The sequence below is a fragment of the Polistes canadensis genome, unplaced genomic scaffold (assembly GCF_001313835.1).
Source record: "Polistes canadensis isolate GaletaPanama2010 unplaced genomic scaffold, ASM131383v1 scaffold_129, whole genome shotgun sequence".
Taxonomy (NCBI): Eukaryota; Metazoa; Arthropoda; class Insecta; order Hymenoptera; family Vespidae; genus Polistes; species Polistes canadensis.
In genome coordinates, this window is record NW_014569676.1 from 57710 (window position 1) to 81418 (window position 23709).

The 23709-nt window shown below is 33.9% G+C and overlaps 1 protein-coding gene across 5 annotated transcripts; it reads left to right on the plus strand.

Moving 5' to 3' along the window:
- Positions 1–9861: 9861 nt before the first annotated feature.
- Positions 9862–22869, plus strand: LOC106788210 (ras-related protein Rab-37-like). Of its 5 annotated transcripts, XM_014751280.1 has the most exons (8): positions 10313–10385; positions 10910–10927; positions 11214–11474; positions 14423–14533; positions 21734–21842; positions 22011–22121; positions 22264–22405; positions 22584–22869. In XM_014751280.1, exons 2-8 carry the CDS (start codon positions 10925–10927, stop codon positions 22699–22701), a joined length of 855 nt encoding a protein of 284 aa, XP_014606766.1. In that variant the 5' UTR covers positions 10313–10385; positions 10910–10924; the 3' UTR covers positions 22702–22869. The 5 variants fall into 5 exon arrangements, with proteins under 5 accessions (XP_014606768.1, XP_014606765.1, XP_014606766.1 ...); XM_014751282.1 differs by lacking the exons at positions 10313–10385; positions 10910–10927 and adding an exon at positions 9862–10171; XM_014751279.1 differs by having other exon boundaries at positions 10302–10927.
- Positions 22870–23709: the final 840 nt, after the last annotated feature.

Here is a 23709-nt window from a genome sequence, read left to right on the forward strand (position 1 = left end):
GTTTATTATCCGAAAACTATTAAATAATATTTTAGAAATTCTTATATAATATTGTTACATATATACTTATTAAAAGGAAGGAAACAAGAGATTAATGAATAAAGGAAAAAAATAGAAGGAAGGATTTTAGCGAGGAAGATTCTACCAATCTTAAAAGAGAGAATACATTATCATCTGGCGAAAGTCCAAGGAAATCGGTCTGCGGTTGGCACGCTCATGCTAGGCTATGTAACAATGCAACTATGCTAGTAATATCACCAGGATGAAACGCGGGAATCCTTTCCCTTCTCACCACCACCACCTTCACCATCATTACTATCACCTTTTACCTTCTACCTATGAATCTATCCTGGTTTAACAAATTTAAAAATGGCCAATTAGTAAAGTAAGATCTCTCTCTCTCTCTCTCTTTCATTTAATTGAACAATATTCCTATTTCTTTAATCATCCTACGATCCGTTATAATTAGTATGGTTTTTTGTTCACGTTCAACAAGTTCATAAAAGTTCGATAACATTTATGTTAAGATCGCTGGAATGATAAATGGAATGATTTTATGTCAAGGAATTTTGGTTACACCCTATATATATATTTGTAGGACATCTCTCTCGCGAGTATTAATGTTGGTGACACTATCGACATGCATTCGATAACTTTTTTCAAGCGTATCAATAATCGTTCGATGACACGTATACATATATATATATCTTTGTATTGATGTCTATTCTGTATAGGACTGGTTTTGTATCTAACTATTCGGTTATCACTCTCTTGACAAATACATCAAACTTGATTCCGTTTCAATTTTAATATCCATTCGTATGTTTATTATTATCCTTATTGTTAAGGTATACATGTGTTCATATGCATTTGTATTGTGCGTAAAATAAGTGTAATTTAAAGTAACTTTTATTTGATCTTTACTATTCCCTCATATAACTGATCATTTTACCTGAAATGTTTATTAGGTCTATTAATTTTTGTTACAATCAAAAAAAAAAAATACCATTTGAAATTTCCTTGATTGGTATAGTAGTGCACTTAAAATTAATCAACGGGAAAGGGTACTACTACTACTATTACTACTACTGATGATGGAAACGTTCGAAAGTTTTATCGGTTCGATTCGATCAAATAAACGAGACACGAGAAAAGATCGATAGTCGGTTAACTAATCGATGTTGTTGGTTTTTTTTTTTGGTCTTTCTCGCATATACCATTTGAAGTTTATTTTTGTACTCTTGAACAATGGTGGTGCTGGTTGCTGGTGTTGGTGCTGGTGCTGCTAACGGGGTCGTCTCTTTCTCTCTCTCTCTCTCGTATGAAATGGTTTCCAATCTCATCCCTACAATTGATATAGCCGAGTTGGTCAGGTCCACACGTATCATTCGGCGCATTCGAGCGTTTCGAATGGAAGGGCCACCCCTCATCCTCCAATCAGCGATGCGTACGAGACTACCACAGCAGGAGGCTTTAGTACACCACTTTGCTCCTCCTGTTTCTCTGATCCTTTACCAAGGCATCTATTGTTCTTGATGACGCTTTGCTTGTCTTGCTTGCTTGCTTACTTACTTACTTGCTTGCTTGCCCCTTTTTTTTCCTACCTTCTTTTAACTTTTTTCCCTTTTCCATCCTTGAACTTGCTCATTTTTTTTTCTCCGTGTGTTCTTTTCATTTAACACTTCCTTTTTTTAGCAATATTAAAGTAAGATCTTGATGATTGTTGTCGTATTTTATTGAGTTCGATTGGCTGGCAAGTTGCCTAATAAAACGAATCTGCTGTGTTTTCACTTTTCGCGTTCTTTTAGATTTCTTTTTCTTTTGCTCTTTCTCTCTCTCTCTCTCTATATATATATATATATATTTTTGTTCTTTTTAGAATCGAAAAAAAATTTGACGTCCGACTATCTTTACGCTTCATTGATTATGATAATCGTTCTTACACGTAAGCGTTCGTTAGCGGCTCGTTAATTTTATTCCGAATCTAGGGACATTTAATTAACGTCATTCGCAACCAATCATGAACGAAAACATAAATATACGAATTAACGTTTGGAATAATCTTCCAGTAGATCGATTATTTTTATTATTTTGTATTATTCTTCTATAGTCGCGCGATTGAAGATTTAAGTAATCTACTTTTTCTATCTTCCGTCGGTATAGCGGATTTTACTAACGTCACGGAGGGATGTGAGTATATTCGATGTTAAAAAAGTTTCTATAGAGTATTAGTTGCAGGATAAAATGTAGAACGAAAAAAAACAAAATGATTATTTCAAGAAAAGAACTAATTTTGATATTACAATGATACCCATTTGAATAATAAATTCACTTTGTCACAAATCGAAAATATTCTCGAATTATTTCTCACACAGTGAACCATTTTAAAATGGGGAAATAAATAAATAAATAAATAAATAATACCCATCTTTTTTTATACAAAGAGAAAGAATATTCTCAAAGGGTCCTCTAAAGGGTCCACCGAATCCTGTAATCGACGATTTAATGAAGATCCGTGGGAAAGTAAAAGATAATGGAATCCGGTAGCGCCATTTGCTATTTGCCCTACCCTCTTCTCATCTTGCTTGCTGGTATTGCAAGCAAATGCAGCGGTCCGATTGAGATTTCCGCGAGCAGGTGGTATTCCGTAATAAATCGTATTGTCAGCAGTTCCCTCGGGCACCCACCTGCCAATCGATATCTCGAGAGTCGGTCCAAGGTGAACCCTATGCAAATTCGATGGGATCGAAAAGAAGGGACTTCCCCTCCCCCTCCCCCTCCCCCTTCCCCCTCATCCCTCATCCCTCTCTCTTTCATTCTTTTTATTTCTTTCTATTTTTGTTCTTTGTTTGCAGCAGGAACATCTTCTTTAACGATACGGAAGCCGTTAATCTGTAAATTAATTATTGTTCGATAAAATGCGAAGGAATTTTTGATTTCGTAAAATCAATGAATCCGCAGATTAGAGCCATGTAACGTGTACATTAACGGTATTCGAGATTTAGCTGTAACATCATTATGAAAAGGTAATGAAATTGTACGAAAAAGGAAAGTTTGAAAAATTAAGAAAATAATTTGACAAGCGTTAACAATAGATTTACCAGTTACAATATTTTGATGTATATCTATTTATTTCTATCAAAATCAGTCAAAATGGTCTTGGTAAAAGTGAGGTAAAAATAGCAATAGCAAGTAATATATTTATTTTTTTATATTCTTGAATTATAGCTACAAAAATCATGATATTATTACAAAAAGATAATGTTAATTTTCAATTGAAATTGCAAGACACCAGTCAGTCAGTCAGTCATTTTGACTGATCTGGTAAATCTAGTGCTAAATATATAATTCGAAAGATTAGTGAGATGATTCATTTGCCGAAAAAAAGAAGAAGAAGAAGAAGAAGAGTGGTTCTTTCCGAACGTATAAAGGCGACAGCGAAAAAGGACGAGAAAATAAAAAGAAAGATAGAAAGGAACAGAAAGAGAAAGAGAAAGAGTGATCCTGCGTTGTACGTAAGCTTCGTATATATATATAAGTGTGTGTATGTGTATGCATGTATATCTAAACTATTTTTGTTTCTTTTTCTCCGATGGTGGCAGCCGGTTCGGCGAGTTTTTGACCGTCTGCCGCTAACTGCCCCCCTCTGGCCCTTGGTGTCCCACCTTCTTCGCAAGTACCGCTCAACAGTACCATCCCACACGTCCTCGTCCCACACTTTTGTGGGAACAGGAGCTTCTGCTGAATCCTGTCCGCAAACTGATGCCACCATAGCCCCCTCTTCCTCCTCCTCCTCCTCACAATTATTAAAATATTAATATTAATAATAATCGCTATAACACGTTTATTTGTTTGTATTTTTGTACACACAAGAACAAGTACATTGATAATATTAGATTTGCAAATGATTATGCATCAGCATTTTATCGTAAGTTCTAAAATTACGCGTTTGGTCAATTGTGTCGTGTCAGATTCCGTGTTTTTTTGTTTTTTGTTTTGACAAAATATGATTAGTTTTAATCGAGTGCAATAGGTTGCAACTATTTCAAGATGTTTTAGATGAATTATCTGAGAAGATAAGTGCATGATTGTTAAAGAATAAAGAACAGGAAATGTAGAAGGGTTCTTATTGGTCGTTGAAATGTCTGGATAATATATATTCGAATTGAAACTATGCAGAAAAAGTGCATGAAATGTGAACGAATTATCCTTTGCATAAAACAATTGTAACATGTATAATTGAGAAAGATATCTAAACAAAACGAAAACAAAAAAATAGGCTACATGTAAGCTTCGTTTAAAAAAATGATCTCTTGTGTAACTTGTTTATTACTCATTGGCAAATTTCCTAAGATTACGTGGTTAATTGGAAAAACTGAAAATAGAAATAATACGTTTCTGAAATATTTCAACGAAGACACCTCTATTACTTATTTTTTATCGTTAAGATAATATGTTTTTTATATTTATTTTGTAAGTTTCAAATATGTTTTCCCAGAAATAGTCAAATATTATAGTATAGTATTTCCAAATCTTTACTCGGTAACATTTATTTTGAAAATGGCCTAAGTTCATAATAATATTTTATTGTTGTTGACCGTAAATAATATCTACAACTGAAAGTTAACTGTCATAAAAAACATATCGCGGAAAAAATAAAAACTGGACTTAGAATGCTATCAAAATAAATGGCTCAATTATAAGTTGTTCGAAGAATCTATTCAATATATTATATTTAAGATAAACTGACGTATCTTCGATTACATTTTTTAGAATAATATGAAAACCTTTAGGTAATATCTTTAGGTATACCTGTAATAAACGATGATTAACAGGTAAAAAATATAGAATGCGTATTGAAGCAAACAAAAATATATATATCTAAACAGGTACGATAAGAAATTGGCGTTTAAAATAAGACAAAAATATCTTTCAATGAAATTTGCGTTGTTAATGAGGAATGAAATGTAAAAAAATGTAAATAAAAAAAAGACAGACGAATCCGTAAACGGTATTCTATAGGATTGGAGAAGGAGAACTCGTTGGAAATCGGTCGAACGTGTCGGAAATAGAGCTGGGAGCGTGACGGCCGACGAACTCGATCAGGGAGGATCGAGAAGAAGACATTCGGAGGAGGTAAACTATCGAGGAGGTAAATCGAACCGAAGGAAACGTACAAGTCAAAGGAAAGAGGTAACGAACGAAAAGGAGCATGCAACCAAGTAATGTGAGTAGTCGTCGTTAAGTTTCAAGTCGACTTAAAGTAATCCTTTGGTTTACTTACAAAACTGGCAAACTACATAACCATAGTAATAATAATAGTAGTAGGAATATAAGTAAATTGTTGTAAGAATATTAGGAATTGTAATAGTAATAAGTTTTGTGTTTATTAGGAGTAATAATAATTTATCCTCTTCTTTTTCTTCTTCTTCTTCTTCTTTTATTAGTACCGGGTTTTGTTTAATTAATAATAATTTGTGATATTAGTAATAGGAGTAACAGTAGTATTGGTTGCAGTAATAGCAATAAGTTTTGATAGTAGGAGTAATAATAATTAGTGATAGCAATAATAGGAGTAGCAGTAGTGTTGGTTGCAGTAATAGTAATAAGTTTTGATAGTAGTAGTCGTAGTGGTAGAAATAAATCTTATTGTTAGAGAAGTAGATTTCTCTGCATCAGCAAAATAAGAAGCAACGGGATAAAGAAGAAGAAGAAGAAGAAGAAGAAGAAGAAGACGAAGACGAAGACGATGAGGACGAGTTTGACCCTACGGGCCAATATCGGCAAACGTCAGGAAGCCGAGCAACTTTTTTTCCTAGCAAACGCAGACAAATCGATATCTACTCGCGCGCAGCGCCGGTTCTCTCTACGTTCTCTTCGTAGAACGTTTTCAACGTGGTATGGTGTGGAGTCGTTCGTTGGACGAATACGAGTAAAGGGGTCGTTGCCACTCCATTAACGTTGTCCCTGTCCCAACATTCACGGAGATGCTTATTCTTTCATCAAATTAACCATTTTCTTTTTATATATACTTTTTTCAATTATCATTTCATTTAATTAGATATATATATTAATTATCTCTCTCATTTTTTTCTATTCAATGTATTCGTTATTGAGATTTCAATTCGTACTATGAATTCTCATTCCTATCTATTTTTGTTGTCGTCTATCCTCCCCTTCCGCGACATTTCTGCATCCTATTTCTTTTTTTTCGTCCTAAAAATATCCATTTTCTATTTGCCGATTTTCTTTTTTCGATATCATTGAGAAACGAATAGAAAGTGAACGTTGCCCCACCCCCCTTCGCTTTCCTTCCCTCCGATTATCGTCTAATTATTTGTGATATATCCTCGAAAAATACTCTTCGATTGAAACTATTTTCGAAAAAAGGGAAAAATCGAGTTTTGCAGATTAGAACGTGTAAACGCGAAGAAGTTACGAAGTAAAAAGATAAAAACAGGATAGAAAATATGCATAATTTTGTTAGGATTTTCAACTTGCTGCTTGTCATTACGCGATATTTAAAAAAAAAAACAAAAAGAAGAAGAAGAAGAAGAAAGTTACTTTCAGTTATCGTGCTATCAATGCTCGATGCTGGTACATTTTTACGAGAGAGAACAAAAAACAAAAATACGCACGCACGTTTTGCGGTTGTAAAACGTTAAAAGTAGTAATACGTATAGGAAGTGTTATAAAGCTACGGATACGTGAGAGAAAGAAAAAAAAAAAGGAAAAGAAACAGATAGAGATAGAGAGAGAAAGGGAGATACAAATGGAAACTTCCTGCAACATTCTGAAACCTTGCTACACTTAGTTCCTCTCTTCGTTTCTTCCATGAAGAACCGAGAGAGCGTGACTCGACTTTTCTAACGTGTGGCAGCACCGATTTAACCACCTAAAAAAGAAGAAGAGGAGGAGAAGGCTTTTCCAATTTTTCTTTTACAGATTTTCTATTCTCTCTCTCTCTCATTTATACGTGCATATATATTCTATTTTTTATACATGTATCTATAAAACTATAACCCATTATATAATAATATATAATACACGCATAGATTATAAAATGAAAAAAAAAAGAAAAAAAGAAATATAATATATTAAAACAAATGTGCAAATATATATAATATAATCTTGAGGAAGTAGCCTAATTTTTTGTTACCGGCGGTTAACTAACGATAAGGGCTTTTAGTTGTTTCTCCTTCTTTTCGTTACGCTACCCTCTTCCTGTTTCCAACCCCAGCCCATCATCCTTATCACCATTTTTGTTGTTGTGTTGTATTTTTTATTTGGTTCTATGATTCGAGTCAAAGGTTTCGTCATGATTTCCTGATACCATGGGCAAGCGAACGCAGACGTGTAAGACGGCACGCCCAATTGCCATCACGCAGACGCCATCGATGCTCGGTGTCGATGCGGAAACAGGAACGCATGTTTTCGATGCGTTTAGTATCGTTTAACTGGCTGGCTGGCTGGCTGGCTGGCTGGCTGACTGGCAAACAAAACAAAGAGGGGGATGGGGTTTCTATTCGAGGCAAATTTCTCTCTTCTATGTTTCGATGCCGTGAATCAGAGAGAGAGAGAGAGAGAACTGGCTCGTAGCGTTCCGGGGGCCTGGGGGCCCGGGGGTGCGAGGCGTGGCAAGGGCGGCGCGGGGCCGGAGGCGGGGGCGCAGGAAACAGAGAAAAACTAAAAGAGGAAGAAGGAAAAAAGAAGGATGAACGTAACGGTACCAGGAATAAAACCATCTCGAACCATCTCGAACCTTCTCGAACCTTCTATGCCTCGTTAATGGCGTGTCACCTAAATGTCGATGACAATTCTCTATTTCTCTTTCTCTTCCTCTTTCGTGAGCATAGGAATGACCTAATTGATTTGACACCAGATTAGGAATAGATAATACCATAGGATTTTCTCTCTACCATCTAATAATTAATATTAATTGAAGCATTATAACGAAAGATTGAATATAATTGTATTGAAATGAAAGTATATATGAAAAGAAGACAAAGAAAGAAACATTCATCCTTTTCGAATTGGACATTCGTTATACAAAACGCATAGAAAATCTTCCCATTATGCTATTTCGTTCGAGTAACGATGAAATAAAGATGGCGGAATTATACTTTTATTATAATTTTCGCAAATAACGATAAGACGTTATTCCATTTGAATTGGTCATAACTTTGATTTTGATTATATATTGTCGAAATGTTGTTTTATTTTCTCTGGTTTAAGCGCCGCCATCCCTCAGCGAGTTTTCAAAGCTTCCTCGTCCGTGTTGTTGCATTCGGCAGAACAAATATGGCGGCGGTACTACGAATGGCCATACTATATACATAAAAACTAAATCATCGTCTAACCGGTGTGTTTCCGAACTATTTCCATACCTAACATTTTTTAAATAATTATTGAGACGTGTTATTTTTTTTTCTTTGTTCTTCTTCTCTCTCCTTCTCCATCTTCTTCGAGACAAATTGTTCGGTTCTCGTTTTTTTAGGAATCCTCCAAATAGGGAGGATGGTTCGGGGACGAGGGCAGGGGGTTGATAATCTCATTTTCGAGAATGCGATTTTATCGGCTGCGAGAAAAACGTTTCCACGTTTTCGGAAAATCTCGTAAACGATGATGGGGGCGCGCACCGTTTCTTTCACGATCATTTCTTTAATAATAATAATGTTAAAATTAGGCTCTCTTCTCTCCTGAACCTTTTTTAAAATAAGTCTAAATAATCTTTAATTAATTCCCGGGGGAGTTTAGATTACGAAAATTACGAAAAATAAATGAATAAAAAAAAACAAAAGAGGTCTCTCGAATATATTCGATGGGGTTTTTTTTATCTTACGCGTTTCCTTTGTTTTTCTTTCATTTCCATTTCCTTTTCTGTGCTAAACAGAATTATTTCATCACTTTTTTATGAATTGAAATCTATAGAATATATTGACGATAGGAAAACCCATTTAGTAAGAGAAAGAGAAAGAGAGAGACTCGTCGATAAAAGTATCGGTCGATAAATCGATAAACAAATAAATATATATTATATGCATCCACCAATTTAGTTTGGCCAAGAGAGCTTTGTTAGTATAGTTTTTCTTTTGAAAATTCTTTTTCCGAGACCTACACGTCGACAGTAAAAGTTACGAAAATCGATACAACTAGTTATTAACGATGAATTATTAAAAACCAACTTTACACACAAGAGGAATGTGATATATTATCTGATTTTTTTCTTTTCTTTTTTATTATTCCGACATGCTCGTTTAGGAGGCATAAGTTATAAATAAGGAGGAATGACAAACGATCAAATATTCAAACGATATGACCAAAAACAAAAAGAAAAAAAAACCATACAGAAAATTCTGATTAGCATAGATGAAGTGTTAATTCCAATTAGTTACGATATCTAAATTAACGATAATTTCTGATCACTCGATGTATCGTAAATTTCATAAATTGCTTTGAGAACCACGATGGTAAGGAAGGAGGGGGCTGGTAGTATCGTCCATTGAAAAACTTTCCCTTTCTATTCCCATATCTATCAATGTATCCATCTTTTATTATCTGCGCAAGTTTGACCGATATCTGAAAGTTTTTTTGTCAAAAAAACAGCCTGTTGAACCGTTGACATTTTTTCGTCTTAGAACGAAACAGAACTTTGACGGTATTATGGTGGTTTTTTTTTCGAAGAAGAAGAAGAAGAAGAAGGAAAGATTCTTAACATTAATTTGAAAGAACACATGTGCTTTTCTCTCTCTCCTCTCTCTCTTTCTCTCTCTCTTTCTATCATCGATTTTTCCCTCTCAACTCCTCGCCTACATCCTTCAGCAACTTCTCCACCGACTCTCGGGTTAGTCGCAGTAGCTTGTGTTCTATGACGTCACGAGGAACAGTCAATCGATCGTCGTCTACGTTCCTCTGAGGGAAACTCCATAAAGGTGCAGCAAACCGATATATAAGACATCATTTTGAATCGTTCGAATTCGTGTTATATAACAATCAGTTAAATGAAATAATGTTACAAATATAATCATCGATTGATAATACTAATGCACATATGCATTAAATATACATATATGTATGGATTTAATAGATTGTAGTGTCGTTTAAGATCGTGCCATATTTGTTCAAGGTCAACTCGCGAAGACTATTATTTTCTTAACCTAGAACAACGAAGGTGGGTATTCAGGAGAGAGGTGGTGATAAGAGTAAAGAGCGCGTGCTTCGTTCTTGGTGACATGTGCGCGCACGCGTTTCTCTCTCATACTCTCTTACTCTCTCTCTTTCTCTCTTTATGACGCGTTTGGCCTCGTATGACGTAATCCAGAACTGTAAGCGCAACGAAAAGACTAGTACGTCGTCGAGGATAACGCGAGAGTCGATGAATACTAGTACGTTGGTTCGCCCTAGTTTCAATTTTATAAATCATTTTCTTTTTCCTACCTTTATATCCTACGTTACGTTAGCTTTCTCAACTTTATCGTCATCTTCTATGAAACATCCACCGGAACGTTTATTATTATAAATTCATTTTGATTTGTTTTATCCGTGTGTTTTGTGTTGTTTAAAACAAGCCTCTCTCGGAATGACAATCCTCAGGAATCATATATTGTTTTAAATAAGTGTGTCGTTGTTTTGTTCCGTGTGATTGTTTTAATGATTGTTAAATTAAGTGCAGCGAGAGTGATGATGGGGAATTTAGGAATGATAGTTTTTTTTATAGGTTGATTCAAAAATAGTATAATTTTAGATAAATTTACTATTACGAATGGAATGATCATATACAGTTTCCTGATGTGATTGATATCCGAAAGGGTGAACGAACTGGGTTAAAACTTAACCGGTAACCCTTTGATCGTGTTTAAATCCTTATTATTATTATTCTTATGCATAACGAGTACTTGTTTATTTCAAGTATCTACGCAAATTTATGGTAAGTACCTACATATTTCTAGGTTTTTAGAAAATGATTTTCATTTCACGTGCGTTAGGGTATGCGTTAGCGTTGAGATCGTTGTTGAAAGGGCGGATCTAGAGGGAGTTGAAGTTCCGTTCAATGTAACCTTCAATATGATTTATCCCGTTAAATTTTATTATTGACATTCTCAGAATTTGAAAGGTTAACAAAAACAATTAAAATATATATAAATGCTGCACTTTTGAGTATTAATTTTAAATTAGAGATACACTATAATTAGCGAACTAATTGAAATGATTAGATTATGACCGGTGAAGAGTCGGTGAAAGATAATGCATTCGACATGGATGTTAATGGATCTTCGAGAAAACTCACTCCTGTTGTTTCGGAACAACGATCGACTACAGCTCCTTCACCTACCGGTTATCGAGACTACAAACCACCAGCCGAGGTTTTGAGCAATAACTATGGTACGACGTTTCACGGGAACAATGGCGGTTTCGATAACGCTAGATCCAATTTTAAACGGAACCAAGAGAAGGAGGATGATTTTGCGCACAAGGTTTGTGTGTGTCTCTCTCTCTTTCTCTCTCTCTCTCTCTATGCATGCATTTACATATTACACTAGTTTACAGTACTAGTTTTACAGTCTGTTGACGGAAAAAATTGTAACTGTTGCTGACTACATATGTTATACAGATTTACAAATATTTCAACTAGAATCTTTTTCATCAGAAGCTTTTTATATTTTATTTCAGATATATTAATATTAACACATTAAAAATAAGCAAGTGATCGATTAATAAATACGCACAAATGATAACAATTCTAAAACAAAATAACTCGAGCCTGCGCGCACATTTTTTGAGGTTAGGTTCGACCAAAACGGGTCACGAGAATGAACGTTATCGATCATAAATTAATTCACATAAACGGATAAAAAGATTCAATTTTGTAAACTAGTGTTATATTGCAAATAACAAATAGGAAAAGATTAGGCAAAATTTGCAAATATTGCCTAGCAACGTTATCCTCACCACTGTTTTAGGATTGTAATGAGAGAGGAGTGGGGGTGGGGCTTGAAGCGTTACTAGGCGCATTCTAAAACAAAGAAAACAACATGCAACGTCAGTTTGTTTTACGATATCAGTCATGACATCAATAGTTTAATAACTATACTATTTTCTTTCGCAGAACAAGACCCCCCCATCCCCAACTTTTCTGATTTTTCCCCTTGTTGCCCCTTGATCTGGTAAAGCAACTTCTCCGCCATGAACTATCCGATCTAGAACATCAATCAATCTGTTTCCCTCCCCCTGCCACTACTTAAGTTCTCTAGTCACCACTCTAAGCGATTATCAAACAGACAGACAAAAAGCTGTGCAGTTCATTAATCACAACTATGTTAAATATTAAGGGTTGTTTCTTTTTTCTTTTCTCTCTGTCTATCTTATTAAAACGGACAAGTAGTAGAAAGATCACGATTATCAGATTGATAATACTTAATTAAAACAAATCTAATTGAATTCATAAATGTTAATCAAATATTTTACTTGTGCTAATTCTGACCGCAATTCATTTTGTAATAAATCTAAATTGTGTGGACAGAGTAGGTGGTAATATTATAGTTTAAAAATGAGAGATCCGAATATATTATCATTGCAAATAGATATGAACAATTGTTTTTGTATGCATTGAAATATCTACCAGTCCATTATCATATCGTTTACATTATAATTTTTTAACAGGGTACTCAAAAGTTCATATTCATTATATACAACATTTCTTTTTTTTCTCATTCTCATATATTAAAATATGTGTTGGAGGGAAAATTATCGACTGAGGAACAAAAAACTGGGACAGCTTGTATATATACTATACATCAAAATGTTATTTTATCATATGACGATTAAAAAAAGTGGTTGTTGACTCGAAATGATCGTTCTAAACTAGTCAAAAGTTATCTGCAATGAATGTAAATATTTTTCACTCGACACGTACTTACGTATACATACAAACACACACACATACTCACACATAAATACTCTCGAAAGTAGTTCTCACTTTCACCTACGATATATAAAGTCGATAACGCGAATGAAGGCACCGTATTTGGTTGGTCATATATAACGCAAACCAAGAATAGAAAACACGTTTGCCCATTAATAGTAATTACTTTGCCTTCCTAATTGTCCGGAGAGGTGGAGTGGGGTTAGGGGAAAGGGGTGAAAATGTTAAACGTAATTCACATTCATTTTCGTACGCTCTATTTAAGAAACGTCAACTTTTCTACGATTAAATGTTAATCTTTATAATTCGAATATTTAATTAATAAATCGATTTTCGATTTTAATTTACAGTTGATTATTTTAATACGTTTCTAGACAAAATATCATTCTTCTAATATCTTCATACGTTATTTCGTAACATTGTATAAAGAGAATTTTAAATGTTAATTATATATATTTTTGTGTATTCCAATTATGTTTCATTTCCCGTTTATGTCGGGTTCCTCATTTGACTGGGGTTTACACAATTTTAAAATTTGACGGCAATTTCTCATAGCAAAAACATGGCAACCCCCACATAAGTACCCTAGAGAACGGACGACAGATGTAATTAGGAAAAAGTATACTAAAATTATCATTTTTCTTCGTTTCATTTTGAAGATATTATACATACTGTAGAACATATTTAATCATTTATAATCTAATTTATTTATATATATATATATATTAAAAAGTACAGAATATATGACTGTACAAAGTTAGATAACTTTGTGAAGAATGAAGAAAATGTGTTGGTTTATGTTTGAAGAGTTCTTTCCGACACCATGATGAAAGGTAATAAAGTTGTAGAGTAGCATACATCGAGAGCGAGAGTAAGAGTGGGAAAGAGAAAAGGAGGGCACTGAACTAAGTTTCTCCGCCCCTAAAGACTAGCGTTGACTTATTTACACGATCTTTTTTGATTACGTTACTGCAGCGATTTTAATTATTATTATTATTATACCAATGAAGAGAGAGATTTTTGTTATCAATCGATATTGTGGATGTGCACTTTGGGCTAATTTTATTTCTTTTTTTTTTTGCTTGCTTGCTTGCTTGCTTGCTTCTCTTTTATTTTTTTTTTTTCTATCATCAAAGATAAGCTCTGAAAGCAGATTTTTTGGCAACGATGAACGAGTTTAGAAAAACGAAAAAAAAACAAATTCTTGGCCCTGTTACCCGATTTTATCGATTCCGATAATGAGCGTTCATGCGTGATAACCAATACAGCATGTGAAGCCGAAAATATAAAAGAAAAAAAGAAAGAGAAAAAAAGGAAATTCGAACGAAAAGGGAAAGCTCGTAGATTTGATCGAAAATTTTTCTTCGACCTTGTGCACGTGCGCAGGATGATATCCGGAAAAATACAAAAAAAAGTCTGTCCAAAATTTAACAAACAAAAAAAAGAATGATAATAATTATAATAATTACTAAATGAATTTTGTTTTCCTATTAATTACAGACGATACTTCTTGGCGACAGTGGTGTAGGTAAAACATCGTTGCTGGTTCAATTTGATACAGGAAATTTTCAACCAGGAAACTTTGCTGCTACAGTTGGTATTGGCTTTACGGTATGTAATGTTATTACATATACACGTGTACATCGAATTTGTTTATTTATTGCGAGCAACGGGCCTCATCTATATATCAATTTTTCATTTATAAATATATACACATATATGTGATATATCATAAGTTCTAACGAAAAATATTATCAAAATGTAAATGTAAAAAACGAACGCGTATAAAATTTGAATAATGATAAATACACCGGATGATGATTGGTAGGAACGTTATTGAAAAAAGAAGCTCGAGTCTCGATGAAAAGATTCTTAAAAGCAGGTAGGTATCGTGTTTTGAACTTTTTGCTCGTACGTGTGTCAGCGGATTACGCGTTATTCTGGTCACGAACTTGTATCCTCTTCTTCCCCTCCCCCATCCCCATCCCAATCCCCATTCCCATCCTCCTAACCCTTTTCTCTCTCTCTCTCTTTAAATCCTTTCTTCTTATGTTCTTTACTCAATTCTGTTTATTCGGTTCTTCGGGGTTCTTTATACGCAACGTAATATTTAATGTTTTCGTTTATCATCAAATAAACGTAATGCATTGCACATAAGTTCTTCTTTATTCATGTATATATGTATTATCAACGAGAGAATATTTCTTCCTTTCGAATTCGTCAATTTTCCACGGAATTCCCTATGGGACCAGAAAGGGAGGATGGATTCCTCCAAGCGTTGTTTTTAGTTTTCGCAAAATACGAAATCTTTTACGTGTCCGTTTTATTATCCAACCGATATCTTAGATTATTCGATTTTTTTTCTTTTCTTCTTTTTTTTTTTTTTTTAATAAAATCTCGTATAATATTATCTTCAAGATCCAACGACGAGTATTCTATTTTATTTTCTCTTCTTCTTTTTTGTTTATTTTTATTCAGAAAAAAGATCGCAACGATTGCAGTCCGATGATGATTATTGCATCGATGCAATCTGTAGATTCCATACGATTCAATAATATTATAATACGTTAATTATAGTAAATTTCTTTCTAATATAATTATAATACATTTTTCTTTTATCTTTATTTTTTAGATTGACAATTTGATTAATATATATCAGCCAATTAAATATGAAATCAAGCGAAATTAATCAGACGTTTCATAGATAAAGATCTAATAAAAATAACACACATGTATTGATAATAATTGTGTTTGAATGCGTATTACAATGAAATATGTACGTGGATTCAAAATTGGTACACCGTACATCGGATTCATTTGTCACATAATTTCGAAATGGTAAAAGGGAGGGCGGGGGGTAGAACTGTATATGCAAAGTGAATTGTTCGAAATGATTTACATTTAAAACGGGTTAAATATGCAACTAATTATAAAAATCCTATTTACTACGATGCTAACTGAAAACTGGCGGAAGTTTAAAACGAGATTGATATCGATGATATTCGTTTTCCTTTTGTTATATCGATTGGTTTTTTTTAGTATTTTTTCCCATAGGGATTATACCGTTCCAGTGGGGGGAAGGGGGGAAGGGGGAGGGGTCAATTCAAAACCTGTTGCCAAGAGGTGATAAAAGGAAGATGAATGATATATAAATTGAAGTGTCAGAATGAGAAAGAAAATGTAAAAGATAAAAAAGGAGAGAGATAGGGAGAGATAGAGAGAGAGAATTACGCGCTGGCGCAAACGAAGAACTGGCACGGATCATCATTTCACCATAGAAACGTTGAAACCTCCTGGTAGCCACGAACATAACGTGGGTGAGAGTATTAACTCTCTCTCTTTCTCTATCTCATAATATTCCTCTCCACGATTCTTGTACAAGTGTGTTAGTGAATATTATCAAGGTGTTTGTGTGTTAAAGTTTCCCTCCTCTTCATCCGCCTCTTCACGGGTTTCAGGTGGTACTCCACCACTAGGGGGTAGAAAACCCCTCGAATCGCTTGACAGTTCCAAAGCTTTCGTCGTAGTTGCAAGAAGAGATAAATCGTCAGAGTAAGAAACAAAACAAAAGAAAAGAAAAAAGAATAGAACAGTGTGTAACACGTTTCATATATTATTTCAAAAAAGAGAGATAATATATCTGATATAAGAAGAAAATTAAATATTTTATCGTTTTTTGTGTGAATATTTTCATTTTGATTTAATAACTCGTGAGAGAAATCTTTTCTATACATATATTCGATAAATATTTGAAGTTTTTGTTCGTTTGTTCGTTAATAAATCGGTGTAAAATTAATATTTTTCGTTTAATCAAAGTGTTTTTAAATTAACGATTATAAAAATGTAATAAAGAAAATGATCATCTCGTTTCGTGATCTTTAATAGTATTCGGTGAATATAATAAACGCTTGTAAAATTGTCATCTTGAATAAACGTGACGAAAACGAACGAGGGAGATAAATAGATCAAGAAAAAAGAGAAAGATAGAGAGAGAGAGAGAGAGAGAGAGAAAGAACATATCAAAGCTAGAATAATGATACTCCAACTGCTACTGTTACGTTCGCAACGGATATTAATCTTGTGAAATAGGTACTACTGTAACAATTTTATAAATGTTTCTAAATGTGTTGTATGTATGTATGTATGCATGCATGCGTGATTGCATAATCATTTTTGTCCATTGCTAGACGACGTAATTCTCACCGACTTAATTTGTCATACTATTACATTCGTACATACATATTATATGTATATGAATTCAGAATAATCACGAGTAGTAAAGTATAAAATTGAAATTTGATTCGTATATTTAAAGTCTGCTTTTCTTTCTACAACAATTCCCGTAGTTATTATCTCTTCTTGTACTTTGAAAACCAATATTTTCTTAGTCGTGATGTTCTATCGGATTTAATCTACCGATCAAATTTCAATTTCATACTTTAATTATTCGCCACTTGCAAATTCATATATTGTATAGTTGAAGTATATTATTATGCCTTTGTTTATATTTAAACAGATCAGTATAATTATTTTAGGATACATCTAATCATTTCACGGATTAACGAATTTCACGTTTTAACGCTACATGTATATTATTATTATAATAGCATACATACATACACGCATACGTTGTATTCAATATACTTTACAATTTATGTTGATTTTATCTTTCAATACGCAATGTTTGTATTTGTAATAACGTATCAAAAATGGGATTATATTACTTTTTCTTGAATTCGTTAAAAATTCAAGATGATGCCTAAAAAAAAAAAAAAGTATGCAAGAAAATAAATGCATTACTTTTCCGATTGGTCGATGTTACAAAATTTGGGGGACCCCCGATATTTCGTCGAAATTGTTCAGCCGAAAAGATGGCGGTGGTCATGCTCTCATATATCTTCTTATTATTAGTTTTCTTTGATCTTCGTGCATTTTATCGGATAAAGAAACGCAAGTCGCAAATATTTATCGAATATACGATTTCATCCATCCCCCACCCCCTTGTTAATTTTTCTTTGCGAATCTCCCGCTGTGAAGATGGACTCTCTGTCGGCAAACATTTGAGGTTAAGGCAACATTCGAAAAAGATGATATCAAATGTGCGCGCGCATCGTCCACTCGTTTTATTTCTTTTTCTTTTTATTCTTCTATTTTTTCTTGTCCTCCCTATATATATTGACTCAATTTAATAAAATTAAATCAAATAATTGTAACTTTTATGTTTATTATTATGTATATCTCATATTTACTCTGATTTTTTTCGAACGAAGTAATTTCATTTTAGGGGTTGCACGTATTATATTACACGCTCAATATTTGTTTTTTTTATTTATTTTTACGACGTTCTCAAACAAAAAGAATCTATCTTCGGAGGAACTATAAAAGCGATGAGTTAATTTTACCGGTGAAGAAGCTCGAGAAGAGTCTCGTTAGAACTTGAGAAAACTGAAGAGGAACGTATATGAAAGTCTTGGGGGCGGGAGGGGTGGGAGGGGGTGGAAGAAAAAGCGAGAGATGAGAAAATACGATATAATGGAGTGGCAAAAAAAAAAGAGAAGATTTCTCCTTTTTGATAAGTTTACCCTCGTACTTTTGTCCTCATTGGAAATCATTTCTCCGGATCGTTATCCAAAAACAATCCTTCGATAACTTTAACTTTTCGTTCTATTCGATTCGAAAAAGAAATAAAACAAACCATTTTTTTCTTCTCCTTCATATTTCTAATTTTTCTATTTTTTTCTTTTTTTAAAGGGATAATTTTTCTCTCAACGGGACAAATATTTATTAATTTCTTTTTAATATTGCAAGTTGAAAATTTGTATTTATAATTGAATCGAGACGAATGGCGAAACAATTTATATAATTACTTAGAAAATAATAGTTTCGTGTGAGACTTGAGTTATGGAAAGTATTTATTTAGACTGGACTACGGAGTCGATTCTATTTAAAGCAACTCGCGCGAGCACACCGAAGATACGTAACACTTGTTCAAACGCATCTCGAAATTCTCGGTCGCGATAAATAAACGCGATAGTTGTTCCATTTGATAAAATTGTTCTACGGGAAGCGTAGTTAATCTACGATATAGAATAAATATATATGCTTTTTAGTGTTCATGCATATGCACACACGTATGCATGTATAATAAATAATTAATTTTGTACGTAAAAGTTTAGTGACGGTAAGTTTAGTGAAGTGTGTAACGTGCCCGATTAAAGAATCTCTTTGAGTGTCTCTTTCAGTTCCAGCTCAGGTTCGAAATCCCATTTGTTTTTGCAGTTTTAATAGTGACATCTATTATTCCTACATCGGTAACCATTGTCAAGTTGTCTATAATCTCTCTTTCAATTTTTCACTCAATGATGAATCTTCAAATAGTTTCTGAGATTCTGACGATAGAACCTCTTCCAATTTGGGGAATCCCGGGACGACAAGTCTTATAAAAAAACTCGTGAGTCTTATGAACACACACAATTATTATCTTTAAAGTATTTTGGTTTTTATAGAAAAAAGAAAACTCCACAATATTAAGTGAAAAAATAATAACGAGTACAAAATTCAATTGCAATTCGTGCGTGTGTGAGTTCTACTATCATGAAATAAAATGAAAACGAAAAATTATGAAAGTATTATTTATATCCGTCCAGAGTTATGTTCGTGCCATTAACTGTTAAGTCATTTCGTTGAATCTGCACGTATCAAAGTGTGCCTGAAAATAATTGCTTATTGTTAGATAGTCATACCCTAATCTATTTTCATTTTATTTCATTTCATTCATGCCTGCCGCATCATATTGCATAAATTCTGCTGTTTGGTATAGTATCGTGAATGGCGCCACCAATCGGGTAATCCTCGTAACCATATTATTAAACTCTTTTGGATTCTTTCAAACGACAGGTGTAACATAAATGGGCCCAAAAAAGTATTATAATAATCTGGGATGACTCAACTTGATGTTTCAAGTCGATCCAATTTATTGCTTATCGAAATATACAATTTTTTTTCGTAAATGCCTCGTATATTATCCGATCTCTTCTACAAAGAGACATAACAATAAGAATACCCAATATTATTTATCATAATATTTATTGATTCAAATGTTTATAAATATACTTGACAAAATTAAAGAACCGTTTGATTTAAAAATGAAAAATGATTTTACAATTTGAGAAATATGAAATAAAAGTTAATTAATTAAAGAGATCTTTATCCTTAATGTACGATGATGAAATGGCCAAAAATCTGATGGCTTTGGTAGTATCTTCGAAGGAACTTTCACTTGTTCGGCCTTTGTCTGTTAGGAAATCGCAGTTTGTAGTAAAAGGAGCGAGAGGAAGGGAAGAAAAGGAGAAGGTGAAGAAGAAGAAGAAGAAGAAGAAACACGAGGAGAGAAATACGAAGAAGCTCGTTCTCGGTGGAACGGGTCCCGAGTACGTCTGGAGTTGATTGACCTTTGGGGCCGTGTGGCAGGAGGTACAAAGAGAGCGAACAGGAGAAGGAAAAGAAGAAGAAGAAGGAAAGGAGAGGAGAGGAAAGTCGAAGAGAAGTAAGGGCACGAAACGACGACGACGACGACGACGACGACGACGACGACGACGACGATCAAGACGATCAAGAAGAGTAAGGAAGAGGACAAGGAGGACGTGGAGGACGACAACGGCGAGGAGTGGCTGAGAAGAAGAAGAGCAAATTGGTGCTCCCGGTAACAGGGGTCCATGAATAACGTGGAGGAAAGCGTGCGTAGCGTGACAAAACGTAAGAAGCTGGGCTCGCGTTGCGGCACGAGCGCCGAGTCGACCGATTGGAGCAGCTCAACTACTCCCACCAGTAGTAGTAGTACATGGGACCCAGACCAGGTGGTCCCCACCGCTGGCACACCAGGATTCTCCTCCGCCTCTCTAAGGACCCAGGATCCGTTGGGCCAGCCGAGCCGCTGCCACCGCTTTGACAACCTCGACTCGGCCGCTCGGCAAGCCACACCCGATCAACTCGATTTCTTCTTCAAGGTCCTCCCTTCTTATTATTTATTTCTATTCTATTTCCTGTCACCTGTCTTTTAAATATCTATGCGTGCTTCATTACATATCATTTCGTCAAGAAAATATTTTCTCGAAGAATATCCATATTATTAATGATTTTCGAATACATAATTTCGGATAAAAGAAACTTTCTTCATTGAGCCGATATATTATTATAGGGAGATTATTGCATTTTTATTATTATTTTATTTGCATTAATTTGATGATTGTAGATGTAACTCTACGTAAGGAATTGGTCCAATGTTCAGCATAGAATACTTTTTTTAAGAAATCCCTATAAAATTAATATCAGTATGAGTTTGTTCAGCATTGTATACTTTGCAAGATTTTTAGAAAAATGTATGTCTCATTATTACTTATCTTTTCATCGTGATAAATCATTACTCTCTCTCTCTCTCTGTCATCTTCCTTCCTCATCTCTTATTTTATCCTATCACCTTCATATAACTTCAGGTTATGCTATTGGGTGACAGCGGAGTCGGGAAGACCTGCCTACTTACTCGATTTCGCGATGGTCGTTTCTTATTTGGAAACTACATAACTACAATCGGCATTGACTTCAGGGTGAGAATTAGATTTCATTCTGTTTATTTGAAAACAATCATCAATATTTTCTATTTCTAAACAGGATCTTTAAAATCGATAGGAAAATGATCTTCGTCGCGTCACGTTGCTCGCATAATAAACAAAACGAATTAAATGTGTGAAACAATAATAATATAATGAAATTTGTACAACTCTAACGAGAGAAATATTATTTTCTATTTTTCAGAACAAAATCGTAACTGTCGACGAGACAAGAGTTAAATTGCAAATTTGGGATACCGCCGGTCAGGAAAGATTTCGTAGCGTGACTCATGCTTATTACAGGGATGCTCATGGTATTATTATCACGATTTTGATTGTTATTCTTGTTGTTTCGTTTTATAAATCTAATCTTCTTTTTTTTTTTTTTAGAGTAATTTCATATTAAGTTAAACGAAAGATTTTTCCTAGTAGACGACAAAAGACGATAAAAGTAGTGGCATATATTTATAAATGCATTTCAGCTCTTCTATTGCTGTACGACGTAACGAACAAGACAAGCTTTGATAACATCAGGGCCTGGCTCAGCGAGATCCGGGAACATGCCAACGAGGACGTCGTTATCATGCTGCTCGGTAATTCTTTATGATTATTATTACTATTATTATTACTGTATTATTATTATTATTATTATTTATTAAGATTTGAATTTCATGAAAAAAAAGAGATAAGTCAGAGTTCATAGTTATTACAGTGCTGTAAATATTGTTTATGCAGGTAACAAATCGGATTGCGGACAGGAACGAGTGGTCAAGAAGGAAGACGGGGAGAGATTGGCGCAAGAGTACAAAGTTCCTTTCATGGAAACCTCCGCCAAAACCGGACTCAACGTCGAATTGGCATTTCTCGCAGTAGCCAGGTATATAATACCAACTTTACGTTCTTATAGAAGAAACAAGATTAAATAATTAATTAAGTGTTGTTTTTCTTTTTGTTTTTCTTAATCGCATAATTAACGATTCATTTCTAATCTATAAAATTATCGATATAAGAAATTTGTATTAGTCGAGATATAAAAAGATGTGTTGAATTTTTAGGGAATTGAAGGCTAGAAAAAGCAGTCATCCGGACGATACGAAATTCAACGTGCAAGATTACGTGCGTCAACAATCGAAAAGAAATTCTTGTTTCAATTCTAATTGTTTGACAACCTGAACTTAATTGCTGCGCGATTATAGTCCCTCTCGCTCGTAAATCCTTTTAATCATTTGGATTGGCGGAACGATGGAATGAGAACCGGAACTGGTTGGCCGTCGAATAGCGATGTATTATCTTTATTTCATTCGAACGTGATAGATTACGAGGATATAAACAAGCAAATGGGATTTTTTGTAACGTTTTTCATTTCTCCTTCGTGAATTTAAAGAAACAAAAAAACATAAAAATATAAAAATTTACGATGACTTTACATCGTAGAAAAATTCGTAGCTTTCAGAATTTAAATGTAGAATTAGATCGCACAAGCAAAATCATTATAATATACTACGAGCCGTGTTTTAAATCAAGCTTTTTTTTTCCTTCCAAAAGAGATAACAAATAAAAAATTCACGAAAGATCTCGACTTGGCACAATTTGTCGACAAAATTGTGATATAGGAAAACATTGTCGTTAATCGTACAAAATACTAAGAAAATGAAAAACAAATAAAATGCAAAGAACAAATTGCATTGATTTCGATTCGAGGATAATTTGATATTTACGAAGACGTTATGCTAGTACAAAAATTTGTAGAAATGATCTACAATTTTGAGGTGTCTTGTACGTTGACCACACGAATTTACTAGAAACGCATAGAACATAGTATACTTTTGAAAATGTTTCGATGCATTTATGGTCCAAGTAGTTAACAAAACAATTAACGAGCTTGATATCTCATTTGTTAATAATGAATTTTTGATACCACACCGAATGCGATTTTTTCGAATCCTGTCAATTTTTAAAATCCATCTTTTGCTCAAAACAATTAGAATAGTTTACGATAGCGACATGATTTTTTTTTAAATACACGTTTTTTAACGAGCCAAACGCACGAATAATTTCATCAATCTCATCTTTACTAATTTCATGATAAATTCATCGTCGTATATGATAATGTTTACGAGAATTAAGATATTCTGTTATATCTGGACAAAAAAAGAAATATGTGTATCATATTATTTAATA